We start from the raw sequence: 27,461 nt of genomic DNA on the forward strand, positions 1-27,461 counted from the left end.
ATTGCTGGGGGTTCTTGTAGAGGGTCGCCCTGACCTGTTGTCGTCCTGCAAAGACATTATTCTCTTTTGAATTCCAAATGTCACTCAAACCACCTCGCCTTGCTCATTGTGTCATTTACGTAGGCTATCTGAAGCATTTCAAGGGTCAACGTCGCCGATTTCCAGAGTTTGAAACAAAATGTTACGTGTTCTCTGCTCAAGTTTTGGGTAAATTTGCAAATGCAAATGTACCAGTGTTCACAGAAACATATTTAACAAAGGTGGCAATGTTGATTAAGTGACATAATCTGGAATACTTACCAAAGTTACTGCTGGTACCTGCTTCATGCCCATTACTGCGCTGTACTCTGTTTGCTCACAGCACAGGAGGAACATTCTTGGATTGCACCTTGAAGAGCCCTTAGTCTTGTTTTGCAGCTGTCCAGCCTGTAACATACACGTGTAATTCTGATTAATTAAGTAGAGAATCAAATGGTAAACAAGGAATATTGTTACCTGAAACATCACAAACCATATCTTTGAAAATATAAAAGATAAACCACAGGAGTAGAATATGCTCTGTGAATATATTTGAAATGCTTTTTTAATCAATTATAAAAAAAAAAAATATGTTGAACACTCTTCGCATGAAAAACATTATTCAGAGTTCTGAGACACCAACAATAATAAGTAGGTGTGTTTTAACACAGTTTCCTGCATTAGCTACCAGCATCTGCTGAATCCCAGAGGGCCTCTAATATCAGTGCCCTGGGAAAATGCCTGTAGTCACTTAGCAACGCGGACATTCCTCCTGGTGGTGTCTGTGTCCTGTCTGGGGTAGAGGGACTATATTTAAGACTGGCGGTCCTCGTGGAACATAAAGCAGAAGACTCATCTGCCAGTGAACGACGATCCTCATGATCCCCCGAGTGCACATTTTACATGATCGAATAAGCGAGGAATTAATCTGCATCCCTTTCAGACGCAGGCCGGTGGCATGGTTTCCATGGCAATAAGATGACAGGGTAATTGTAGACAAATGCGTATGTGTGCGTGGTTGTGTTAAAGATATGTATTGAGGTCAGGGAGGCAGTTGGAGTCAGATGGAGCAGAGAAATGAAATGAGCCTCGACCTTGGGGTGTCGTCTCAACAGCGGAGACCACGAGCAGCTCATTAGTATGCCACACATGTCTCTATATGGAGTCTGGGGAGGCTATTGATTACAAAGAAGCATGACGTTCAATCGATGACCAAAGTGATCGTCAGGAAAGCCATACATTGCCAACAATTTCACATGTCTGTGCTACAGATGCATCTTTCCAGTAGGCTCTTCCTATAAACCCAAGATTGCTGGATTAATGCAGCTCAGCTCAATGGAAGTGTTTGTCCTGCATGTATTGATCCATCCTCTTGCTATCATGCAACACTTCCTGTTTTACTATTGCCTGCCCTCATGAGGATTAATTGCTATGATTCCATTAAAATATCTTATTTGGGATTACAGTAAGACTCATGATGATTTGTGCTCTTATAACAATTTACATTTAAAAAATGAATTAAGGCTTTACAAATAAAGAATTAAAGCATGTTAATATTATTTAGCAAATCAGATATTAGTAGCTAGTATGAGTCTTACTTAGGATGAGGAATTCCATTTTTAGGTTTTGTAAAGGTTTTTGATCATATTGCAATTTATACACTATTAAATAGCATACAGGAATGTAGTTGTGCTAACTGATCTTTTCTAATTCGCTTCTTTTAAATAAATGTTTTGTTAATTTTCTGATTAATTCAACTTGAAATGCCAAATTTTTGTATTTCTTTTATTTAAAAGGAAACATAACTAATATATTAGCAGACTTCCCAGAGTGCATTGTTCATGAGTTAAAACTGGTTGTTTTTTCTCATAATAATGAAAATAATTCTAACCATGACAAAGGTATTGAATTCAATTCCTCGAGCAGTACACACTCATACTATTTTACAGAAAATCTAAAAGAGAAGCAAGTCTGTCTCTAATGACGGCTCAGTCGCCCAGAATGAACAATTTGTTCAATTTAATATAGTAAGTTTATTAAACTTCATTCATCATTTGCTGTAACTCAGCTAGATTTGCAATTTGAAAACTTATAAGATGACTTTAAACTATTTACTCAAACTAAGTGCAGTCAACTTAAAATGATTGACAATGTAGTAATATTTTACCAATAATAATTTTGTAACTTTCACTTAAGATACAGTACATCAGTGTTTTTGCTGAAAATTCCTACATACTTTGGGTCTTTAGAAACTAACATTAAACAGATTGATATAGAAATTCAAATCATATTAACTGCAAAACATTCAGAAAATCGTACTCCGTAATAAACCCCTTAAAAGAAATATGGTATATGGGATCAATAAAGTCTGTCCGTCTGTCTGTCCGTCCATCTATCTATCCACCCATCTACATTTTAATTGGGTAAACTATCCAATCAGGACCACATTACACTATCAAATAATTGAAAGAAAAATTGTATAATTACTTTTACAACCTATATACACACATAGAGCATTACAACACCAATACAACTCTAAGCTCGCTTAAAGTAAAAAAAAAAATAGAATTTTTCCTGAACACCTGATGTAAACCAGGATGAAGGAACATGGTTACCATTGGTCACCACACAGTTGTTTCAAACAATTTTGAACCTCAGGGACGTCATTTGCTCTAATGCACGTGCTTGTGCTTGTAGTTTGATGTCTGTTATTAAGAGCATCCATGGACTAACACTTTCCAGCATGTTGTATAGCTTAAACAGGGTGTTGTCTCAGTTTTATGCGCTATGAGCAACAGAGGCTTTCCGGTATGCTATGCAACCACACCTCAGTATTTTCCCTGTGGTCCTTTCGGTATTCAGCGCCTGTTGTATAACAGTAAAGTGGTCACAACGTAAGACCTTTGGAACATTTCATAATTGAAGTAATAATTAATCATTTGACAGTCACCTGCAATTATTTAGATTCTGGCAGACATAAATCAAGCTTCAACATTAAATCATTTGGAGTGCCACAAAACGTTCACCAAGAGCACTATCATTAAAAACAATCAAGATTGAGAACATCAGTGCATCAGACTTGGATGCGTACATGTTTTGTAAAGTTGCTCCGTGTCCTGGGGCGCATCAATGGGAAAACATTGAGGCAGCTCGCGTGCAAACAGGAGTCCAGACACACCACACAAGGCAGGGAGTGTTAGTTGGCAAGCAGTGCAGGAATGCCATTGTTCAACAGAAGAAAAGAAATGTATGAGAAAATGTCTGTTTGAAGTGAGAGTTAATTTTTCTCTTCCAGTGTTGCACTGCGGAGTTCTCTCAGATTTTAGATTTACATGAATCACAGAAAATAAAGGATTTAAAAAAAAAAAAAAAAATGGATCTGAGGAAATCCACTGCAATGCAACTAATATGAAACATCATAGTGCAAAACTGAAAATAAAAAAATACATTCCCCTTGATTTACTCTTAGATTACTTGTAGATTTAAAAAAAATGTGCAGTGACTCCAAAACACACAATTTATTCTTTAAAAAGCTTTTAAATATCTTTATGTGGTTCTTGACAAAGGCCAAGCATAAAATTGTAGTCTTGCCACCAAAACCACTGCACTTCCAGTTGAATTTGCAGGCAGATGTAACACATCTGTCACGCTGCTGTTTTTAATTTATTAGAGAAAGAGAGCACAGACTTCTGAGTTGACACAGGCTCCAACCCTCCTGCTGTCTTTGTCCTTGTAAGGAGACTCCCGGTGCGCTCGTTGGACTCAGTCACGCCAAAGGTGCAGAAAAACCAGAGCCACAGCAGTGGCAGAGAGGCCAGCTAGAATACCTTTGCTATGCTGTAGTGTCAGTGTGGCTTGGATTAGACATTTTTTTATCAGGATGCTTAAAAATGGTATCTGGTTTTCCAGTGGAATTTTATGGATTGCTAATTTGTTACTGGTCCAAATAATGTGGTAGCTTTTGCTGCTTCAATGACTCCATTGCCTTTGATAGATGACATAAACAGCCTTGACGTACTGTTGATAAAGAGAGGCTTCCCCTCCATCGGCAGTTGGATTTAATCGTGTTGTCCGGTCATCACCCACGGTCTGACAGAAAGGTTTGTGGTGGACAAGTCGGGAAGTGACGACACGAGCGATGCAGATGATGTGATTTGAGTCTGCAGAGGCTGTGATGCAGTTGTAAACTCAAATGACCTCAGCCAGAGTCCTGCGGCAGACTGGCCGAGTGTTGTGAAGCGCCTTTGCCAGCATTTTTAGAGCAAGGCTTCAATCACAGGGGCGAGCTGGCACGCCCTGCCAAGGAATACTTGTCTCTAATTAGACAGTGGACATTCAGTGGGTCCTGAATGGAAACAAGGCTGAGTTTTGTTGGGAAAGTGAATCTCTAGTGATGCATGTTGTGACTTCTGGCTGTTTGTGGTTCTCCATGGTAAAGGCTACGGCTGAGCTAATGTCCCAAGAATTCAATAGTGGTCATCGTATGTCAGCTTTCTCCCTTACAGTAAACCTATATGGGCAGGCATGTGTTACATACACCACTACACACATATGTCCCCACTGGTTCACCCAGTCTCTCTCTCTCTCTCTCTCTCTCTCTCTCTCTCTCTCTCTCTCTCTCTCTCTCTCTCTCTCTCTCTCTCACACACACACACAGAAACCCGCTTCCTGTTTTTATCCTCCTCTGTCACGCTGCATGTGGTCCTTATCACATGTGTGGTTACTTCATATTCCTGAATGAGTTTCTTGTCCATTCTGATGGGACTTTTTTGGATGCATCTGTGACTCAGCACGCCTGCTATCTCACATCCCAGGTCCCAAATCGAGTGTGTTTTGAGCATGCTGCAGCAGGCTGAGCCCTATGTGCTTTGTGTGCTGTACATACTGCGAGGCAATTAAATTGGCCTCTAATTTTGTTTATACATAGCTGCCATGCTGCAGAAGAGTGATGTGATGAGAGAGAAGGAGAAAGGGAACCTGGATTGCGAATCATAGCTTGCGGCCAATCAGAGGGCCCGGCACTTTATTTTTAGCATCGCTGGTGGCGTGACTCTTTGGATGGCGGTGTCAGTTGGTTGGGCCACCACTTGTGGGTTGATTGCCATGAAATACAGTGCAGACGTTAAGCTTCAGGGGAGAAATCGTGTGATCACGAGGTTGACATTTGTGGATTTGAGTGAAATGTTGCAACTGTTGGATGGATTGACTTTGAATTTGGTACCAACATTCATATCCACCTCAGGATGAAATTCAATAACTATATTTACTTTTTGCATCTACTTTGGTTTATGCAAAACTATTGACACTGTGAGCGGAATAGCATGCTGATATTATCATTTAGCCTAAAGCAACCACACATAAGTGCAGCCATGCAGAGAGGCTAGTAAAGCTGAAAACTGTTTGCGTTATGTCATCTTATATATTGCCTCTAAATCTACTAAACATAAATTGTAAGCTGCTTGTTTCTTCCTGACTTGTCTGCCCAGCCGGTGAATATGATATGATGAATAATTCAGCCTACCTTATCTTCAATAAATATTAGAATTTCACTAATTTGTTTCAGCTTTGGTAGCATTAAGCTCCGCAGTATATCTAAGTTTAATCTCGGTCCAAACCATTGTTAGATTTGTATTTGCTTTAGGCTTTCGCAAGTGACAAATAGATTTCCCGACTCCCAAGACTTCACAAGCATGAAGGAATTCAGGCTGCAGCAGAGCTACTCCACCCTGTAGTTGCTCAAAGGTTCAAAGACTAGTCCAGAACAATGTTTGTTATATTTGTAAAAGGTTGGAGCTACATTATTCTTTAAAGTATTTATTGAGGCAGTGGGGTTGTAAAGATGAACATACAAAGGAGGAAGGAGACAAAAGATCAAAAACAGGGGGGAGGGGTGTGATCCCACACTGTCAAGGGCATTTTGTAATCAGAGATGGTAGTATTATCCCCACAAAAGTACCATTACCTTGTCTGGTGGGCCCTGGGGGACCAGGCCCAGCGGTAACTGACCCACCTCTGTGCTCTGTGTTGCAGATGGGAGGAGGAGCTGTCCAAACGACAGCAGCTGGAGTCCACGGTGGAATCCCTGCAGCAGGTTGGGAAATACAAATGATAAAATATATTCAGCGAACATGTATAGCTATTTGACATCTTGCCAAGGGTCATTTACTACATGCACACAAATCAAATCCGAGGGAAAGTGTGTGTACGCGTTGTCAAAACTGCTACTAGAGCACATACATACACATATAGCTTATTCTTAGTGGTGCTTTATGCTGTGTGGACTAGAAGTAGCTATAACCAGCAGGATGTGTGTTCGATTAGAAAAACCATATTACAAACCCATCAAGAGGAGCCTGTTTGCCTAGATATAGATATGACCATCAAATATCACCAGCTGTCTACCATTATGCTTCTGCTCAGAGCAGGCAAAAGGAAATAGAAGTAGAGGTAAAATCAATTTAAAGTGTCACACCTTAAGGCTATATCACAACCACAACACATACACCGTCCCAGCTGGTGTTTGTACCTAATCTAGTTGGCATCCTTCCCTTTTTCTGCTTTAGCGCACATCGATCGGTGACAGCATACGTGTTTGTCTTGGATTCTGGGTCAGCAAAAACCCCCTGCTAGAGAGGTGGAGTGCCACCCCCCTGAGGGCGTTAACCTTTTAGAGCACAGGCAGATGTCGCTGTGTATAGAGGAGGCGGAAATCTGTTCAGAGATAGTAAATTCAGCGCAAACAGCCATTTATTGTTCAGGGCCCAGAGCCAGAGGACTATTATCATGTGCTCAGTGAATACAGAGGCAAAAGCCGGCGCTCTCGCAGTGACGGATAAACGGGGTTAGTCTTCATTTTAGTCTTTGTAAAATATGACCTTTGACTACTGAGTCCACATTTATGAGTTAAGGACCAAATATAAGGCTTGGCTGTGAATGTGATGCTCTAAAACAGGTAAAATTACCAGTGACATTTCGGGAAATAGTCTTAAGTTACTTTCTGTGTGAGATTTAGTTGAGGAAATGTATACGTCTCTCACATCTGTCTGGCGCTGGACGACTATACGATGATGACGAGACTCATACAATCACTATATCCTGCCAAAAATCAGTCAGTCCACCTTTGGTTTTATGTACAAATTAAAGAAACAAGATGCTACACCTAAATTAGGGAATTTAAGAGGTAACCGTCACCCTGTTTCCAATCTTTATTTATCTTTTAGGAAAATGCATTACAAATGTTAGACAACTTTTTTTTTTAAAGGACCAGCGTGTAGTAAGACCTAGCGATGAGGCTTGTAGATTACAACGGGTGGATAAAAAAGTGCACAGTCTGCTCCTGTTACGTGCAAACAGTGCTCAGCATTGTGACGTGCAGGAAGCACAGAGAAGCTATAACGTCCGTGAGTAAGTACTCCCAAGTTTCGTGACTTGATCAAAATTATCACCTGAGTTACTCATGCTTTTGTGAGCAGTGTGTCGGTGATTTCTTTACGCACCTGTAACTTCGGCGGAGAGCGCACATCTGTGTTTGTGTAAAGTTTTTGAGCAATAGAAAAAATTAGCAGGGAGCCAAATACAGTGAGTAGGTTTGGTGAGGAGTGAAGATTGTTGTTGTGGGCAAGATACTTGCACGTTTTCAATGTGCTGTGAGCGGGTGCCTTTTCATGTTGGGAAACCTAAGTGCCATCGTGGCACAGTTCAGGTCGTTTTCCCTCAAACTCCAACATCCAACACAGTAAATCTCAGTGTTGACAGTCTGACCCCGGGAGTACTTACTCATGAAACTTACAGCTACTCTGTGTTCGATGCGCACTGTTCACGCGCAACGGGAAGCAATCTCTGAACTTTTTGATCCACCCTCAAGATACGAAGTGCTCATTTGAAAGTTGCCAATAAATCCCCCTACTCCTATTATACTCTGTCCCTTCCCTCATAGAGTATAACTACAAGTGCTGTTATATAACATCTCGCGTGTTGCTAAATTCTTTGAGCAAAGTTCCATCTTTGCATCTTGTAAATATGAAAAGGAAGCTACAGTGATATCCTGGGCAATAAACTACTCAATAACCAATATGACTGCCTGTTATAAAACAGTTTAAGGCTTTATTATATGGGCCTTATCAGAATGTAACCTGGGTCTATCTACCAAAATATGTTATAAATGTTTGTTATGGAGCTTTACACAAGTTTTACTGAACTCTATTAATACAAATTTATTTCTTGAACTTTGGTAAGGAGAGATTATGGTGGTTATAGTACATTGACTTCTGTTATATGTCTTGTTGTAATTCCTTCAGAATGCCCAGGACTCAACAGAGATCCAGGATGAGCTGAATGAGAAGGTGGACAGACTGAAGGCTGAAGTCGTGGTCTTCAAGAGCCTGATGAGTGATGTAAGTATTTGCTCAGCTCTAGGGTGATGTCATTATCACTTCCTCAAGTTTGACAAAGCTTTCCTCGCATACAAACAGTGCAGTGTTAACTCCCATAATTAAAGCAGTGATGCGAAGTATTCAAACAGTAGAGGCCACAGTGGGTACAATTACTTTTCCGCTCTTCCCTAAAGCCTTATTATGAGAAAGGCTGTCATTGCTACAGTTCTAAATAATAATCCTAAACACACCCTTCCTTCCTTCCTTATTTGGGTTCACAAAAAATATATAAAGCCGTAAAGCCTGCAAGACAAACGTTCATTTTAAAGAGCTCAAATATCAGCTGTAGATCAAGAGCACTTCCTGTTCTGTGCAGCGCTGTATTGTTCCCTGGCAGGCCTGCTCTGCTGTGATATACAGTCGTAATATACTGCAGTGGGCCCAGTCACAGCTGGTGCTGGCTCAGGGATAAACACAGTCAGATGTTGTTTTTGTTTTTGGAAATCGTTATTGTTTATCCTGCTTATCTGCACTTTGGCATCTGTGAATTGTCAATTTTTCATGTTATTTTTTTTGTGTTTTACCTTATCCCCGATGTGTAAATCCAGAGACGGGTAAGTGACGTAGAAGTAGAGGATCTCTGAGGAGGTTTAGATTATTTAATGCCTTATCGTGGTTAGACTTGCTGTATTTTGAGTCTCTGGATGTGTCTTTGGATGTAGTGACCGTCTTGTCATTGTGCAGAAAAGGGAGTGGTCCTCCAGTTAAAGCTGTCACTGTGTCAGGGATGATATATTTGCATGCTCCGTATCTGCCTCTGCAAACCTTATCAGAACAGAATAGTATTGCATATTTAGTACATCGACATTATAAGGATGCAATACGGAGAAAAGAATTCTCCTGGCAGCAGTAACAGTGGATAACCGACTTAAAACAGATAAAACAAAAATGTGATTGGAATATCATGAATAAATGTAAATCAATGTAGAACGACACCTTAAAGGGGCACTCAAGATTTGCACATCTATAATGTTAAAGAACTCACAATAGATAGATAATTTAGATACAGTTAACAGCTCCAGTTTCTATCACAGGCTATATGTTATAAATTTGAAATCTCGTGGTTATTTTTGACATTATACAACAGGCTGAGTAGTACTCAGACTAAACCAACCTGGGTATAAAATCGGCAGAATCAAAGCTGTCAAAATAAAAAAAAATTATTATGAACTGAAACTTTAATATTGAGATGCTACATATAGCATCAATTAGTGGAAGTCAACTTCACCATTAGACATTCAACGGTCAGACGGGACATGTTTTAACCAACACCAACTAATAAAACAACCTTTTGATGTCAGTCAACTTAAATTCTTCTCCTGCCACAGCAAATCAAGTAGATACGTGTACAAGTATGTTTTCAAAGTGTGAGAAGATGTTTGAATTGCACTTTTCACCAAAAATAATTTCCCATCCCCATGCAGCAAATGTCTGACCTGGACTCCAAGATTCAGGAGAAAGCCCGGCGGGTAGACATGGACATCTGCCGGCGGATCGATATCACGGCCAAACTGTGCGATGTGGCTCAGCAACGCAACTCAGAGGACATGTCAAAGATGTTCAGCGTCAGTCCTGCCAGGTCGCTGCCAGAGAAGGCAAGTATCCATCCACGTTGGATCCATGTGCTGCTTCACTGTTTGCCACACGATCGGACCGCAAACGCAGCAAAAATACGAATTCTCGCGCAAAGGAAACAGCCGGCACAAATGAAATCAGAGCAGCCAGTTGCTCACTCTATGGTGATATTGTTCCTTTTTGTTGCCAGCTGATTGTGTACCGAGTGACCCCTGGAAGCTGCAGGCGTGACTGCTAGCAAACACACTCACAAACATATAAACATAGACATGCAGAACACTTACAGTGTGGATTCTTACATATGTGCACACACACACACACACACACACACACACACACACACACACACACACACACACACACACACACACACACACACACACACACACACACACACACACACACACACACACACACACACACACACAAAGAAAGGCGAAATGCTGATGTGGTATCTCTTGGCTGCACACAAGGTTATTACATTGCACCGACATTGCTGGCTGAAGCTCAGGTATAAATCCTCAGTGAATCAAGCTGGTGGCTTCTCGTGTCACATGTTATTATATGTTTCTTCTTTCAATGAAATTTGTCAATTTACTGTTTGTCAGCAAGTAAGTATTGATTTGTCGATCCAGTTATGCAACAGCTGTGTAAGAGCACTTCAAAGTCAGATATGTATACTTGTACTATGAACAACACAGCCACATCCACACGTACAGGAAAACTGTTTTATCTTCTTGTCTTAAGTTTTTGACATGTCTTTATGAAGTTGTTTTAACCCGATCGAGAGTACATCCTGTACAAATTACATCTGTTGCATCTCTAATTTGTAAGTAAGAAGTTTTTTTTTTTTTGTGTTGTCACTGTAAATAAACATAGAAAAGAAAAAGTCCCATGCTCACAAACATCCCTCCTTGGGAGCTGATGAGTGGGGGGGGGTCTTGAACGAGAAAAAAATATGAAAAAATGAATCATTACACCATCAGTATTCTTCAATAGTACATATATATTTTTTAGTAAACTAGTGTATGTGCAACTCAGTCTGCAGGTGGTGTGTTGATGTGTTTGTGTGCGTTTTCTAGGGTGCGATGGCCTGCTGCCGGAGAAAAGAGCGTAAAGCGGTGTCCGACGAGGAGAACTCGGAGATGGACGCCGAGCCGAGCCCTTCGGAGGAGGAGGTCCCTGGGTCACTTAACATCACAGACGAGATGAAACGCATGCTCAACCAGCTGTAAGTTGACACCTCGTCAACCAATAATGCACAAAAACACCAGAATGACATCCTCGCTGCTCTGAATGAAACTGAATGCGCTTTGCAGTTACACCAAACCATTCCAGTGTTGGTTTTTTTTCTGATGTTGTCGTGTCTGTTCCTTCGTCTCCCCCTGCTGTTTGTAAGAAACAGACAGTATGCACGTTCAGCACAGCTGTATGTCTGTCCACTGACTTACTGCTAACATTTAAATATAAGACGCTAACAGTTTGTGGCCGTGTCCTTCACTGCTCTTTCTTTACTTAAGCTACTTCCCCTCCCATCTTTTTGTCTTCTCCGCGAGCGCATTTCTTCCTCTCTGCACGTGACCTTTGCTGATTCTGGTAGCCGTTATACTTGTCCTTGCTCTCCTCCTGCTCTCTCTCTGTCTCTCCTTTCCTTTCTCTGTCCTTGTCCTACGCAGACATTGTTCAGATAACTCCTTTGTTGCCAGGCGCGAGACGTTCGACATCGACGACGACTGCGACAGTCTGACGTGGGAGGAAAACGAAGAGACCCTGTTGCTGTGGGAGGACTTCACCAACTACAACGTGCCCTCCAGCATCGCCGCAGCGGCCTGCACAACCACCTGCCCCTGCGACGGCAGCGCTGAGGCCCCTGATCCGGTGAGCCCCTGAAAATATTTTGATAGTGCACGGTACGCTTGCAAACTCATGCAAGTCAAAGTGTAGATCATTGCTATGGGTGCTGTGTAAGACGTTTCCTCATGCATGATGAATGAGGCCTCTGTCTGTGCTCTCTAAGGACTCCCAGGATGGAAGTCTTGGCAGCCTCATTGATGAAACAGAGTCACTATTTAAGACCAGAGAGCGGGAGTACCAGGAGACCATCGGCGAGATCGAGGTAGGCAGACCTGCGTGTGTTTTTGTGTGTGAAAGAAAGAAAGTGTGTGAACCCACCAGCACACAAGAAGATTAAAGCATATTAAATCCTAACATGAATCACTGAGTCCAGAAAATACACCAGCTCGCTATTTCATTTCAGCCATACTTTTGGCATGTTGATCTGTCGGTCCACCACTGTAGTCCACACTGAAATAAAAAAATATATATATATATATATTTGATGGACTGCCATCCATTTTTCTTCAGACATTCATGGTATAGAAAAGATTCAATCTGACTGTGGTTGTCCCTTTAATTTTTCTGTCGTGAAATATCTCAACATCGACAAGATGATTTGGTACCCAATAGCAGAGGTGGAAGAAGCATTCAGATCTTTTACTTCAGCAAAAGTCCTAATACCAAACTGTCAAAAACACTCCGCTGCATCTAAAAGTCCTGCATTCAAAAACGTACTTCAGTGAAAGTACGTAAGTAAAATGTACTTAAAAGTATAAAAATTTAAAATGCACACTAAATGTTCCCTGTCAGTGTTTTAGTATTATATGTGATGTTTGTGGATGAATATTACTGTTACATATATGTGTATTATACAGCTGTAGGTTTTGAAGGCTGTGCTGATTTTTTACTACTTCATGTGCTGTTGGTTGTCCATCCATCTGTTGTCCATCTGTAAAGTCAACAAGGTCAGAAAACAATGAATTTTCCAGAAAATCTCAAATTTTAAATAGTTTAACCTAAAAAGGTGAATTCACCCAACCCATGAAGTAATATTTAATCTCTCAGTTTATCCGAAAAACTCAAATTTAAAATGAACAAATTTGAAAGTTAATGGTTTTCACCAGACAGGAAGAGTATAAAAACTGTAATTTTGAAACTAACCGTTAACTGAAGCTGTCAGTAAACGTAGTGGAGTAAAAAGTACAATATCTGCTTCAGAGATTTTCAAGGATTTGGAGTAAAGTTGCATAAAATGGAACAGACATTCACGGTTCCCAGATGATGAGTTTTCATTATTCCCACAGATTTGTTTCCACCTCAATGAACTGTAAAAAGTTAACGTGCTACGCCATCACCAGTACATAATCTCACATTGTCCAGTATTTCAATTTATGACAAATCGAATTATATTTCCCTCAAAATCAGCTTTACTTTGTTTTGATAGCTAATTAGCAAATGTTAGCATGCGAAGATCGCTAGTCCATTGAGGCACGTGGTAGACATATCCGCTCATACCTGTCTAGCGTTCAGCTAAGTACAGCCTCGCAGAGATGTCACCTGAACTCCGTTTAATCCATCTTTCATCCTTCAGATGGAATTGGCCACAGCGAAGAGCGACATGAACCGACATCTGCACGAGTACATGGAGATGTGCAGCATGAAGAGAGGCCTCGACGTGCAGATGGAGACCTGTCGGCGGATGATTAAAGGCGGCAGGAACTCTCCTTCCGTCAGCTCTGTGGCCAGCAGCGACTCAGGGAACACGGACGAGATCCAGGACGAGATTTTGGACAAAGACGCAGAGGCTGAAGTCCCCGTTAGTTGATGGCTGCATAGCTGGGCTCTGTCCCATCTCCTTCTGGTTATCACTGGGGTTTAAAACCCTGCTTAGAGAGGTGGACCAACCTAGATCTGGGTCTGTTTGACCTGTTAAAAGTTCTGATGGTCGTGCTCACCGATGCAGGCCCAGAACTGGTGCTTTCATACTATTTCTGTTGTTTAGAAAGTGGTGGTGGGGGATGTCTTTGCTTCACAAAGAGAAAAGAGTGCATATAGAAGCCAAGCTGTGCTCTCTTCCTCACTGCTGCCTCGCTGGATCCTCGTCCAGAGCTTCACGTCATTTTCAGGAGGAAAAAAAAACAAAAAACGGTGATATTTTAAACGGGCTGAGAAATATTTTCTACCATATTTAGATCCTTTTTTTCTAAAGGAATTCAATATAGTACATATTGTGCTCCATATTTGGTAAACCACAAATACATTATTCACCAAAAACAAAACACATTTTTTTTCTATTTATTTCAGATTGGTCCCCCTTGTTTGGCGTACTGACTTGTTTTTGTGTTATTGGAGTCCAGGTGGGCTAGAACCCTAACCAAATTACACTGTTAAGAGATTTAAGTGTCCTCTGCCGAGGAGACAAAAACAAGTGGAGACAAATGGTGTTGGAGTTCATGTGGTTTCTGAGGGAACTCTGCAGGGTTGCCAAAGTTGACAGAGGAAAGGAGCACAGCCTTTTATTGCATCGGTGCACTACTGAAGTTCTATGCAATTTCGCTGGCCTTACTTTTGGACTGGCTGTCACCCGCCCCCGTTTCTCTTAAAACCATTAGCCTTTTAAGCAAAGCAGGTGTTTTCTATGTATCAGTTTATGAAATTATCGTAGTATGGGACTTTTTTTTTTTTTTTTTTTTTCCGTGAACATCTACAGTAGAAACTGGAACAGCGCCCCCTAATATATTTATTTATGGCAATAATCTTAAGCATTTTCCAGATGCTGCTGGAGCAGGCAATGCATTGCTCTGATTCACAAGTACTTGTTCTCCTCTTGTTCAGTATATTTGTGCACATCATTTAAAAATGGATAAAGTCCACACGTAGTATTAAAAGAAACTAAATCAAATTAAAGCCAAACAACTCCCTCCAACCTCTTAGGCAAAACCAAAGGACACGTTTGAAAAAGTTTCTCTATTTCATCAACCTCAAACAGTAGCATCATTTTATTCTAAGAAAATGATTTTCTATGTTATGCGTGGTTTCAGTATGAGTTGTTATACTTCTGATCAGAGACTATTTCCAGGTGTCCTGCAGGGGACTGTGTTCCAGATGGGTTCCACCTCCTGCTTTGTCTCTTCTGAATTGGGGCTCGAAACGTCAGACTGTGTGGAGGGCTGTAGGCATGTGATCGTAAACCCCAGAGGCCTTTTTTTTTGGTTTGTAATTGTCTTTTTTGCAAAAGATTGAGATGCCTCCCAATTTTTTGCTGTTCAGTGCTTCCACTGATCGACGCATGGGGCACAGAGGTGATCTTTTAATCACCTCTTTGTATTATAATGTATGTAGGGTTTGCTGGATCAAAGACTAAGTGCTACTTCTATCTTGGAGTTTTACAGAAGCCGAATGTTAATACGCAGGCCTTTTGTTGTGTAAGCATGCTTGTGAGGAGAAAAGGAGGTGTGGGTCTTTCTTTTTCTTTTTTTTATAACATTATATTTTGAACTAAAAAGCTGCAATGCAGACCGTGCGCTATGTTTTTAATCACGTTTATCCTAGTCATTAAGTATTTCTGGTAGAAAATGTATTTTTCACTGTTTTTAATCATTCTGTGTTAACCAAAATCTGTCAGCTTGTTCAGTTTTGTATTAAGTTTGCAGTTATATTAAACTTGTTCTGAGACATTTTGGTCATTTATTGACCATCATAGATCACCCATAATAAAAAATGAATTGATTGTAACAGACAAGAGTGAGGAGCAGAAAACGTCACACTTTTATCTCTCAGTTGATAAAAAAAAATAAAAAATAAAATAAAATAAAATAAAAAACCAGCCTGATAAATAACAAAGAGCCTTTCATTTATTGGTACTGTACTTTGTAGAGACGACATCAAGCATTATTTATTGACTGTACGGCTGTAACATCCAGTAAGAGAAGGTTTAACAACTACTACGCTGTCTTTCACACCACTCTGACCGTCACACTAACCAGCCAACCAAAGCAAACGTGTACAGTAACATGACAAAGATGTAAATCAAGCTATGAATCCTACTAACTCTGGAAAGGCGCACAGTCTCAGTGTTCGCACCTGCCTACCACATACGTGTTTGTTTGCAGATATTTTTTTATGATTTGGAAAAATGGATTGTTTTCCAACGTCAGTAATTCTTGCAAGCGCAGGGGACAGTGAGCGTGTTATCTACACTCTTGCGTCACTCGAAGCAGATTTCAGTTGTATCAGTTGAAAACGCCGGAGCCACCCTCCTTGTTGAATGTAGCTTGATTGGATGCGTCCTCTAAAGACCATACAAGTAACTGCTGAGCAAAAAAAACATGTAGCTGTTAAAAACCCAGGGATACATGGTGTGCTGTTACTTACTGGAGACCTTGGTATGTTTTGCTTTATTTAACAGGTTCTCAACCTGATCAACTTACAGTATGTGACCTACATGTATGTAAATTAGGTCCTGGTGAATGTTTCATACTAAAAAACAAAGGGGTTTTTATATGAGCGGTTTTTATCAGCGAAGCACTGGGATTAAATGATTGTGTTAACATAGTTTTACATGTTCATTCTTACACCTGTTTCCCGTTGACATCAGTATCACTTTTAATTCCATGAACATGACGGGATGGTGCAGCAATACTTGTGGCCATATTTGAGTAAACTCTGCTGAACTGCGTTGGATATTTTGTATTTCATTTGCCTCACAGGTCTGTTGATTTCATTTTAAGTGGCCGATTTATCGACTTTTATTTAAGTGCTTTTCTCGCCTAGATTTGTAAATGTATTCTTTTTTGTTGTTGTTTAAACTATGGATACAACGTATACATGTGGGTCCAGGGAAGATTTAGTTTCAAATTTATGAATGTACTCAATTGATATTGGGGTAAAATGAAATAAAATGGTGGATTGGTTAAAAATAAATGCTACATGGCCTCTTTTTTCAAATACTTTTTGTATGATACGTTACCCCTTTGAGAGCAGGTTCAGAGTGTCTGCGTGTTGTTTATTTAGAGAGTATAATGCATGACAAAGTAAACCCTTCGAACCACTGCAGGTCTTATGTGTTGTGTTGCAGCTGTAGAAAGCTTGTTAATGTGTAAGTGTGAGTCTTAGAAGTAGCGATGTCTATTATGAAGTCCTCTGTCGACATAGACAAGTTTAACTTGTGTCTAGTTCTTTAAAAAGGAACACATTAGGTCATTTATTCATCATAAGAACTACTCAGCTCGTTAAAACAGTTTTATAATCTCCTGTGTGGCTTTATGGGGGAGAAGGCTTCAGTTGGCAAAAATAACCACGTTACTACCAATGAAAGACAGTTGAGTTTAATTACAGGACGTGTAGGATCCATTGTTTTTGTGAAGCTAAATCTCTAATATGGACTACAAGTGTGAACATCTCAGCCTCCAAAAAATATTTTTAACCTGTTTTTGCTCATTTCCAAATTGTTGTAAAAAATTATTAATGAAATCACCCTTTTGTTTTAATGACTTTATTCAATCTGGTCAAAATCTGCATGAATTTATAATTAGTTGTAGTTTTGTCCAGCGTGCAGGCTGATAAAACAATGGAGCTTCATTTTCAGGTAACAATAGTTTTTTCAGTGGCTGCTCACAGAACTAAATCTGACCTTTTCAAAATTCACTCAGAAATAAATGAGAAGAACTAAGTAGCAGTAATAGTTTTAATAATTTAGAGAAGCAGATCTACATTTAGCTGTAGTTCATTGTGGTTAAGTGAGCAGAATTTCACCTATTGTGTGTTCTGAATTACAATAACATCTGTGACCGATATAAAACTCTGAATTCCAACCTTGTATCTACTCCAACCTTATTCTGAGAGGGAAACACAATACATGAATACAAAAAAAGAAGACTTATGTATGGTATTAAGATGTATTAAAATATCCATTATGCAATTTAATGAAAACAAAACATAAAATGTTTCTGGCCACAAGTAAAAATATAGATCATTGCACAGTATCTTCAGTGTCATTTAAAGATACAGTGCAGGACTTTTTCATGTAAATCAATGTCGCATACCTTTAAGCCCAAATGACTTCACACAATGCTGATTAAGCCAATTGCTGCCACATCAATCTCTCTGTATTTCACAGTAAACACACCGGTGAGACATTCCCACCCTGGCTGAATAAATGCCTACTGGGCGTGCTCTTTGGGGAGAGCGTACACAGAACTTCGAGTTTAGCCTAATGTTAACTTGTCAACTTGATCAGATAAATCAATCATTCTGCTCTTCAAGACTTTCTAAATGTTATCAGGCTAAATGGATCAAATTCTGAAAGTAAAACGAGTCCTTTCATGGGGGTTGTGATCTCGGAACAATTTATCCACTGCTTTACACCCAACAGGGTAGTGACAAAGTCGGCTACGTTGCAGCCCCTGACATAAACAGGTTTAAATTTGTTGACTTAGTTTAAGTCAATGAGCGATCCAGGAAACAGTCTCAGATTAGTGGTCGTATGACTGCACCTGAATGCTGCGGTTACGTGAGATTTTACCATTAACTTTAGTCAGTAGGAGCATCAATGAAGGAAGAAGCAACAAAATTAGTTGCGTTTCTGCTAAAATGTAGAGAATGCAACATCATGCATTTCAGTCGAGGAGGTTGATTTAATGGATGAGATTAATCCGTATGTCCACATTCATTCCTATTCTTCCTTCTGTCTGTACCACTGTACCTTTTCATCTCTCCATCTCCAGAAACATGATTCTTTTGGCCACATCCTCCTCACCGTATTTCTCCTGCAGGTGCTGGCGGATGACAGGATCAGCTGAGAGCAGGAGACTGTCGTCATGGCGACTCCAAAATGGTCCAGAGACAGAAGAGGGATTCAAAAGCAGGTTCAGTGCGGAAGAGAAGTCTCCACTGGTCTTTAACATGGCTTTGGTCACACTTACTAAATTCTAGAAGAAAAATAGAAAAGGTTAGAAATGATTTGACACAAAACTGACAAGAGAAAAAGATCAATAAAAAAATAGTCATTAGTGCGATTTGTATTATTACTCCTGAACATCTGATCAACAGTTTGTTGAAAGATAATAACACCAAGAATAAAAAATAATCTAGCATGAGTAGGAGTGTAGATTAAAATAAAATCTCACAAGTGCGCCTAGAAAAGCTACGCTGCATTAACAAAAGCGAAGCTGCAGCAGCGCAACACTCACCTGGTCTGTCTGGTTCATCAGCTCTCTGATTCGCTGCTTGTCCTCCTCCAGCTGGCCCTGCGTCAGAGAAAGGGCAGCGTCGTTGTTCGCTGTTGGCTGTGTGTTGGATGGAGCAGCTGGACGACAACCGAAAATCGACTGAGAGTCTTCCTCCTGAGATTCATGATCAAATATGAACAGGTGGGCTTTGCAGGTTGCATCAACAGCCTCAGAGACGGCAGCCTGAGCGGCGGTCTCCGGTTTAGGGCAGCGTCTCTCTGGTATACTACTGGAGGTCTGAGCCTGCTGCACGTCCTCCTGGAGGCTGGCTGCAGGTTCAGGGTTGGACTGTGGGCAAGTAGGATCTGCAGCGGTGTGTGACGGTGGGTGGAGGGCTTCTGTGGATGTGGTTGCTGTTCCAGCAAAGTTTTGGAGGTCTGGAGCTTCATCATCATCAGACTACAACATAGAAAATAAACAGTGTTTAAAGAATAACTATAATCATTTCCACTGGAAAATGAATGTGTTCTTTGGCCGTGCCTTTGTGTTCAACCACGTAAATGGATATTATTTGTGAAGGTGAACATTTTTACATATTCTTTAAGCAGAGGTTCTCAAATATTTCAAACCATGTACCACTATGTACCAAACCAAATTTCCCAAGTTCCACTTCCCACTGCAGATACCAACAGTTACTGACTGTGTCAAACTAACGTTTGCAGTAGATCAGCTAAGCACAGGCACATTTTAAATAAATAATCACATGATTACCAACACATTTTTACATCATAATAGTTTGAGGTGTTAATGTTATCTGTAATAAAATTAAATGACAATTTTTTTTTTTTTTTTTTTTACTTTGGCCAGCTGGAGTACAACTGTTCGCCCTTTCAGTGAGGCTGTCAATACCACCAGATACGTGAACCGAAGTTAGGTAATCACTGCTTTAAAGTGATGATGCACTCAATAATAGAAACTAAATCATACATTTAACTGTAAAAGTAAAGACTACAACGCATGAAAGTCAGTAGATGACGTGAAACTGTCAGGAGGTCTGCATGTAGCTTACGTACGTGAACGTCCTTGTGCATGTGAACAAGGTGCTGCTCATCAAACAATTGTCCCAAAACATCACTAACAGTCAAACACCGCACAGGGTACCGTTACAAAACACCGATTGTGATGAATGTATCAAAGCTATAAAGATCCATGTCCTACCTCACTTTCATCTTCAAACTCTTTTGCTGCCAGCTCAAGAATCCCCAACTTTCTTTTCCCTTTTTTCTGCCCTGCTTTCTGAAGGATTGATTCAGATTCATCTGAAAAATAGAAGAAAAACTCAAATGATATAAATCTCTCTCTATGGTGAAAAAGCATGTTAAAAGATAACGATACTCTGTCTAAGCTACTTGTGTCATTTTTTTCACTCTGGCAGAAATATAACAAACCTGCTGGTGGTGTTTCAGAGACGGCAGCATGTCCACTCTGCTCCTGTTGACTCTCTGCTGCAGCGACGCTCTTTCCTCTGGCTTTCTTGGAAGGCGGCTGGTCTGTTGCCGTGTCTTTTTGGAGTGCAGACGTCGCTGCTGATTTAGTTTTCCTTGATGGCTGTGGAGATGAAGCGGGTCGCTCGGCACTGTTTGACGACGATCGGAGTTTTTTGCCATAAGGTTCGGAGGACGGGGACGATGACGCTGCCTCGAGCACGAGTCGCCTGCGAGTCATTCGACACTGCGGTTCATCCAGCTGGGGGGAGGCCTTGTGCTTCTCTTTCAGCTTCTTTGAAGTCGACGTTTGGGGCGAGGGCTCAGGCCGAGCTGGTAGGGAGTCCTCTGGTACGCTTTGTTTTTGTGGGGAGACTGTTGTCAGAGCTCCATCTCTCTCTGGTTCTGTGGTCTCAGCTATCAAGAGTTGGGTATCTGTCTGTAGATCCACCCAAGGCCCTTCAGTTTGGGTCCTGTCAGATGTTACAGCTTCTACAGTTTCTGCTTGTGTGCTTTCAGCTGCTTGTTCATCTGTCTGTTGTTTCACATGTTGCTCTTCTTCTTGGGGACAGATGGATGTTTGAACATCCCTATTTTCTGGTGTTCCTCCTTCTGGTATGGCCTGATCATCTATCTGTGGGGAAACCATCCCTCGTACTCAGTTAAATGAAGTATTAAATCACATACAAACTTAATGCTTTTAAATTATCAGCTACAGTACCTGCATACAGTATACAAGAAGTGCGGTTTGGTTACTACTTACCTGTGTTTGGTCTGTTTCTGCTGCATGTATCTGAGGAGGAAGAGCATCTTCTTCACTAGAAGGTCTTTGAACATCTGTCTCTTGATTTTCTTCCACCTGGAGGCAGACAGATGAGAAGCTTCAGGCTTCATGACTATTAAAGATGTGACTGTTAGCAATCTGGAGATTTTCCAAAGCTGAATCTGTGTTTCAACACAAAATATGTGGTAAGGTGTCATGTGATCAAAAATCTCTTGAAGATCATGATGACGCTTAAAAAATGTATACACTCTATGCAGCCGGAAATATCTTTTTAATTGGCGCCACCTGGTGGCAGAACCTCCCTACAACAACTGAGTTATTTACTTTTTCTAAAGCTTCAAGGAGTTTGTGGAGGTAGATAATGCAGTAGAGAGTTAATATTTTAATAGTAGCAGCTATTCCACTGATGTATCTTACTTTATATGGCAAAGTTTCTGTATAAACTCCCACGCTTTTTGAGCTTGCTTTTCTTGGTGACATTAATGGCTTTGTTAGTTCATTGACAATAAATAATACTATAAAGTTTAACTGAAAATTAGGCCTATTGAAAATAAAGTTTTCTAAATGACTCAATACATTTCAAGGTAACAAGACAGTTACAATTAATCTTATAATCTGAGATCTATTTCCTGCATTAGTTAAGGTTGCTTACGCTACTGGCATTTTCCACATGCATCTTTAGTGACCCCAAACTAAACTTTGTAGACTTCTTTTTTATACTCTGGCTGAAGTTAATGTTTCAACAAGAACTGCTACTAACAGCCATGTTTCTCTGGTATTATATCTACATACATGAGGGGAGTATAATAATTTGCATCTCTCTATATTGTAGTACAATATCATACCACCAAAACAAGCAACTAATGTCAAACTTAGACAAAACACCTCTCTTGATGCTGTAGCAACATAAAGTTTTTTGCAGGATTGATGGATTAAATTGGTGCTATAATCTAGTTTATGCTGGATTCATTCATAGTTTTATAAGTGTACAATGTTAATGTAAACAATGTAGAATTGTGCAGATTATAGTAACATTTTGTATTGCAGTTGTGTGATGCTGATGAATGCTGCCATTCTTGTTGTGATATGGATAAAGTTTGACTGGTGTCTAGCAAGCAAGCAATTCTATTATATAGCATTTTTTTTGTAAACGGGGACAATTCAATCAAACTGGTAACTGAAGGTTTAAATTCAAATGAGTATATTCTTTATCCGTCCATCCATCTATTATCTATACCCGCTTTATCCTGAACAGAGTCAGTGGGGCTGGAGCCTATCCCAGCTCACATTGGGAGGATGAAGGGTTCACCTTGGACAGGTCACCGGTCTATCACAGGGCCAACACATAGAGACAGACGGAAACAAAGACCAGTCACGCACTCATTCACACCTAAGGGCAGCTTGTAGAACCACCAATTAACCTGAGGTGCATGTCTTTGGATGGTGGGAGGAAGCCGGAGTACCCGGAGAGAACCCACGCAGGCACACGGAGAACATGCAAACTCCGCACAGAAAGGCCCGGGACCGGATTCAAACAGACGACATCACATTACTCCAGTTCTGGCCTCTCTCCACTGGCTCCCGGTTGGTTTTAGAATTGATTTTAAGATTTTGTTGATCACTTTTAAGGCCCGTCTGGGTCTGGCCCCGAGCTACATTACTGAAATGTTAGCCCCATATGAGCCAACTCGCAGCCTTAGATCCTCCGGTGGGGTCCTTCTGGCCGTTCCAAAGTCGAGGCTTAAATCAAAGGGTGACCGTGCTTTTGCCACTAGGACCCCTCGACTTTGGAACGACCTACCTGAGAAGATAAGGCTTGCAGAATCATTGGCTTCTTTTAAATCACTTCTTAAAACCCATTTTTATAGAATTTCTTTTAAGTGATGTCGTCCTTTTATGTCCTTTTATGCAGTTCTTTTGTTCCCCTGTTTTTGTTTGTTTATTTTATTAATTAATTTATTGTTTGTTTTCTATTCCATTTGCTCGTTTTGGTTATTTGTTTGGTTTTGTTGTATTCATTACCTTCATGGTACGGTCTTTTTTGCCTCCTGTTTTTTTAAATGTTTACCGGTATTGACGTTATGTTTGACTATTCTTTGCTTCTCTGCAGAGCACTTTGTAAACTCTGTTTGTAAAAGGTGCTATATAAATAAATGTATTATTATTATTATTATTATTATAGATTAAACTGGATTAAACTGTGCTGTACTGCACTGCTTATGTACATTTTGAAAGAAAAATGTGATACAAACAAATATATGACAAAATACTTGCCAAGTCTTCACTTACCTCTGCTGTCTTGTTGTCTTCTTCTGCTGTTTCCACCTCCACAGCCTCCATTTGCTTCTTAGCCAGTCGTACTCTGTAGCGGTATTTCATCGACTGCCAGCTGTGACCGGTCACACCCTGCTTCTCCATCTCTTGCCAAAGCCGGTTCCCCCCAGTCTCCGTCTTGTGCTTGCTGACATAATTCAACATGGCTGCATCATCTTCTGGGGTGTAGGCAACCCTGCCTAATGATCATCAAGTGGAGACAAAATGTCGTAAGAAAATTAGATTTAACTATTAACCACATTCACACAGATTCCTAATTTGAGGATAAACAATTCAGGAAATAAAATGTAGTACACATAGTGATTTAACTAGATTTTTTGATTATTTGACAAGTCTTCCATAAATGTCAAACCAGAATTAATGTGAAACTCTTCAGTTATGCTCCTTAGAAAGTGCAAACTTTGGTATTTACATCATACCTGAGAGTCCAGGGGAGTTGTCTTTGCTGCTGTTGAGTTTTACAGATTGTCTCTGGACGACTCCAGGATTTAACCTGTAGTTCTCTAAATCCAGCTGTTCATTCTTCTCAATACAGTCATAAATATATTGAGTGGACAGGTACCTAAAAAAAAGGAAGAAAAAAGATAGTAGCCTTAAAAATGTGGTGTTAAATAATACTGCTTCAGCTTTCTGTGCTGAAACTTAAAAAAAGTATTCTGACATTAGAAAAAAGGCAGAGCATTTTACACAGTTAAGCACATTAATATAGAACAGACAGTATTGAAGTGTTTTAAACCTTGGCATTTCATATTATTCTAGAGTCAATAATACATCCTACAAGTGATTTGTGTTTGACATGACAAAGAATCCTCTTTATAAAACAAAATTTCCTTTGATTGTCTAATAGGGTGGTATTGGGTCTTTTTCAATGTGCCTTTGACTGGCCAGTCACAACAAAGGGTGCAGTGTGACCCATGGTAGAATATGCAGTCACATAGTGAGATCACACAAATAAGATGGAGCATAGTTGGAGTCCTCGTGTGCAAAAAAAAAAAAAAAAAAAGGGGTATACGTGATAAAACCTGCAGACTGACAATTCCACATTCAAATCTTCCAACTGGGCAAGTTACTCTGCCACAGGTGCGCTCCATTGCTGCCTCGGCAAACACAGACTAAATCTGAAAATATGACTTGGTAATTGGTTAAACAAACCTATCACCAGTGAACAAAAGTCATTAATAGTGCAGCTTTAGGACCGTGTCATTTCCTCCTACAGACTAAATGGATGATATATAGTTCAATGCACTTCCAGTTCAGCACCTACCAGTGAGCAGTAGATTCAGGAATAGAGACTCTTTCCTCAGCATCGAGCAGCAGGATCGCTCCTGGCTGCTGAACGTTGCACAACATCCCTCCTCCAGCCGTGATGAGCGGCTGGAGCTTGCGTTTGATGGCACCCGGTCGCAGGAAGAAAGACATGGGTTCCCCCTCTACAGTCATGAATAGAACCGGGGAGAGATTGGGCTGGACCACGTCTTCCTTTTTGGATGGCATGGTCAGGGTGTCTCACCTGGTGGAAGAGATCTGCTTACAGACGATATCAAGAATTAAAAATGATGTTCTGTGACTGTATTATGCGTGCAACCATCAAAGCAACTGCGACACAAGTACAAAGGTGAATCAAACAAGTCCAGAGACTGCTGCTGGCGCGCGTGAAAAGAGAACGGCATCTTGATGTGCATCCACACATCTGTAAGTAAGTATTCCAAGTTAAGCTGCTTTATCAACATCAACACCTGAGCTACACATTTTTGTGATCACTGGTTTGTGGAGCTGACACTTGAGCGGAGAGCTCATACTTTTGTGGAACAGAGAGACGGAGCCAAATCTAGTGAGTAGGGGTGGTGGGAAGCCGTGACAGCGCTATCGCAGGAGAGAAACCTTAACGTGCTATGAGTGGGTGCACTTACATGTCGGAGAACCCAAGTGCCATCTCGCCACAGTTCAGGTGGTTCGCACCGAATGTTTTTCCTCAGAACATCGCAGTTGAACTTGGTGTTGACAGCCTGACCCTCCGGGGACCTCGTGAATGTAAAAACAACAACAACAACAAAAAAAGCCTGTTTGCACTTCTGACCTGATGCGCCTTCCCAAGTTTGGCACTGTGCTCAAGTCTATGTTGAAATCGTAAATGTGCACGTACCAGTGGTCACAAAAAGCGTGTGTGACACAGGTGCTGATGTTGATCAAGCGACGTGACCTGGGATACTTTACCCAAGAAGGTCAACGCTTCAAGCCCCCAGCTTCATGAGCGCTGCGCTCTGTTTGCACACAACAGGAAGAGGAGCTTAACTTTCTGAAGCTCCCTCATCAACCTCACAAATATACCGGCAAATTTCAACCACAACCATTTTTATAGACAAAACAATAACCCGATCAATTGAAAATCACTCTGTTGATCGCTTATTAACTTGATAAAGCTAAAAATAAAAAAAGAAGAAGTAATTCAGTCTGGTACAAGAGCACTGCAGCAAATCCTATCTTCATGTTACACTGTTCTACCTCTCTCGAAAGTTTTAAATTAACATTTTTAAGTATTTTGTACAACGTATTTATGCAGCTATGTGTATGTTTTGTACATATTTGTTCAGTACCGTGAAAAGGCTTTTGGTCAAGAGCACGCAAGTTAACAGCCAACAACAGCTGATAACTTATTGCTTCAATGCGGCCTGGTTGCTGGCAGACAGAGAAGAAAAACGTTGCATATGCTGGGATTACATTAAAAAAAAAATTGTGTTTAGATTAGAAACTGTGTTTATAACTCACCATGCAGTTTGTTGACTTCCGAGCTGAGTTTTGCCGCCACGAAAAAAAAAAAAAAAAAAAAAAAAATCCAAAACAACTTCCGGTTCCTTTTCTTCCTCGGTGAATTGGTTCTAGTTAGTGTCAGCATTAGCGCCCCCACTGTCTAAGACTCGCAAGAACATGGTGGGCCTCTGGCTCGTGTTGTGTGAGAAGGAAGTCGTGACACGTCGTGATCTTTTGGAGGTGTTCTGCGTTTATTCTGACAATAACAAGAGTAAAACCAAACACACCATTGAAACGAAAAGCAGTCATGATAAAGTATGACCTTCCGATGTCTGATTTATTGCCACATGCGGGCTGTAATGTGATTCAGAAACTGTCTGAACGTATTCCAATCACGTTCACATGTTCAATTTAGATTTCGACCCCGAGCAAAAATAAAAGAATATATTCAGGCAGTGTAAATGATAAATAAAACTGTCAGGCCCACACAGTCAGGGTGCGGCGATTTTTAGGAGACAAACAAACCCAAAATGAGCTGTGACCTGGCTTCAGCAGAGAGAAAGCACATGTCTTTAAGAAAATAAACAAACCCAGTCAGCTCAGTGGGAGATACCACTTCTGATCCATCAACTGTTCCCCTGAGTCAGGTTCTGAAAAGTAAGATCGATAACTGCTGCACTGATTGCAACTCCTTGTTTTGAAAAACAAAGCAGTAACATAAGAATAAACTCAATGTGCAAATTAAAAACGGATTATTATTATTTATTTTTTTCCCCATTGAATTTCAAGTGAAATTGCAGCGATAGTGTTGTGGGAGCATGTGTAATGTTTGGTTACTGAAGAAGCTAAACTTGAAATGTGAGTTTGATGACATGCACACAATTTTTTTTTTGCAGTGTAGTCTGTGGAAAACGGGACCAAAACTTGACAACACAAGTCTGCATTTCAACTCCTGCATTCTTCTACTATTCAGAAATCCTGTAACATTTTTTTTTTTAAAGTTCCCCCTCATGTGTTTAAATAAAGATACAAAATTGAACAAGACGCATAGTTATTTTTGATATATTGTTTATAGATTTTA

The 27,461-nt window shown here is 40.5% G+C and overlaps 2 protein-coding genes across 3 annotated transcripts in view; one reads left to right on the forward strand and one right to left on the reverse strand.

The window, feature by feature from the left end:
- Positions 1-16,575, forward strand: part of iffo2b (intermediate filament family orphan 2b) — a 28,095-nt gene extending 11,520 nt beyond the window's left edge. Inside the window, exons 2-8 of one of the 2 annotated variants that reach the window (XM_069690863.1) lie at positions 6,049-6,109; positions 8,316-8,411; positions 9,875-10,045; positions 11,108-11,256; positions 11,702-11,903; positions 12,043-12,141; positions 13,453-16,575. In XM_069690863.1, coding sequence (XP_069546964.1) covers positions 6,049-6,109; positions 8,316-8,411; positions 9,875-10,045; positions 11,108-11,256; positions 11,702-11,903; positions 12,043-12,141; positions 13,453-13,686 — 1,012 coding nt within the window. In that variant the 3' untranslated portion in view covers positions 13,687-16,575. The remainder of the gene's footprint in view (positions 1-6,048; positions 6,110-8,315; positions 8,412-9,874; positions 10,046-11,107; positions 11,257-11,701; positions 11,904-12,042; positions 12,142-13,452) is intronic. The other variant, XM_069690864.1, reaches the window with a different exon arrangement.
- Positions 16,576-17,529: 954 nt separating this feature from the next.
- Positions 17,530-25,849, reverse strand: terf2ip (telomeric repeat binding factor 2, interacting protein). The gene is made up of 9 exons (XM_069690876.1): positions 25,543-25,849; positions 24,897-25,156; positions 24,052-24,194; positions 23,588-23,811; positions 21,278-21,373; positions 20,479-21,148; positions 20,249-20,349; positions 19,052-19,489; positions 17,530-18,790 (listed from the first exon to the last, which is right to left on the reverse strand). The coding sequence occupies exons 2-9, from the start codon at positions 25,124-25,126 to the stop codon at positions 18,569-18,571; spliced, it is 2,124 nt and encodes a 707-aa protein (XP_069546977.1). The 5' UTR covers positions 25,127-25,156; positions 25,543-25,849; the 3' UTR covers positions 17,530-18,568.
- Positions 25,850-27,461: the final 1,612 nt, after the last annotated feature.

This window comes from Brachyistius frenatus, unplaced genomic scaffold (assembly GCF_029030835.1).
Source record: "Brachyistius frenatus isolate BFR_SWC_R1_liver_20210118 unplaced genomic scaffold, ASM2903083v1 Contig_10, whole genome shotgun sequence".
NCBI classification, from domain to species: domain Eukaryota; kingdom Metazoa; phylum Chordata; class Actinopteri; family Embiotocidae; genus Brachyistius; species Brachyistius frenatus.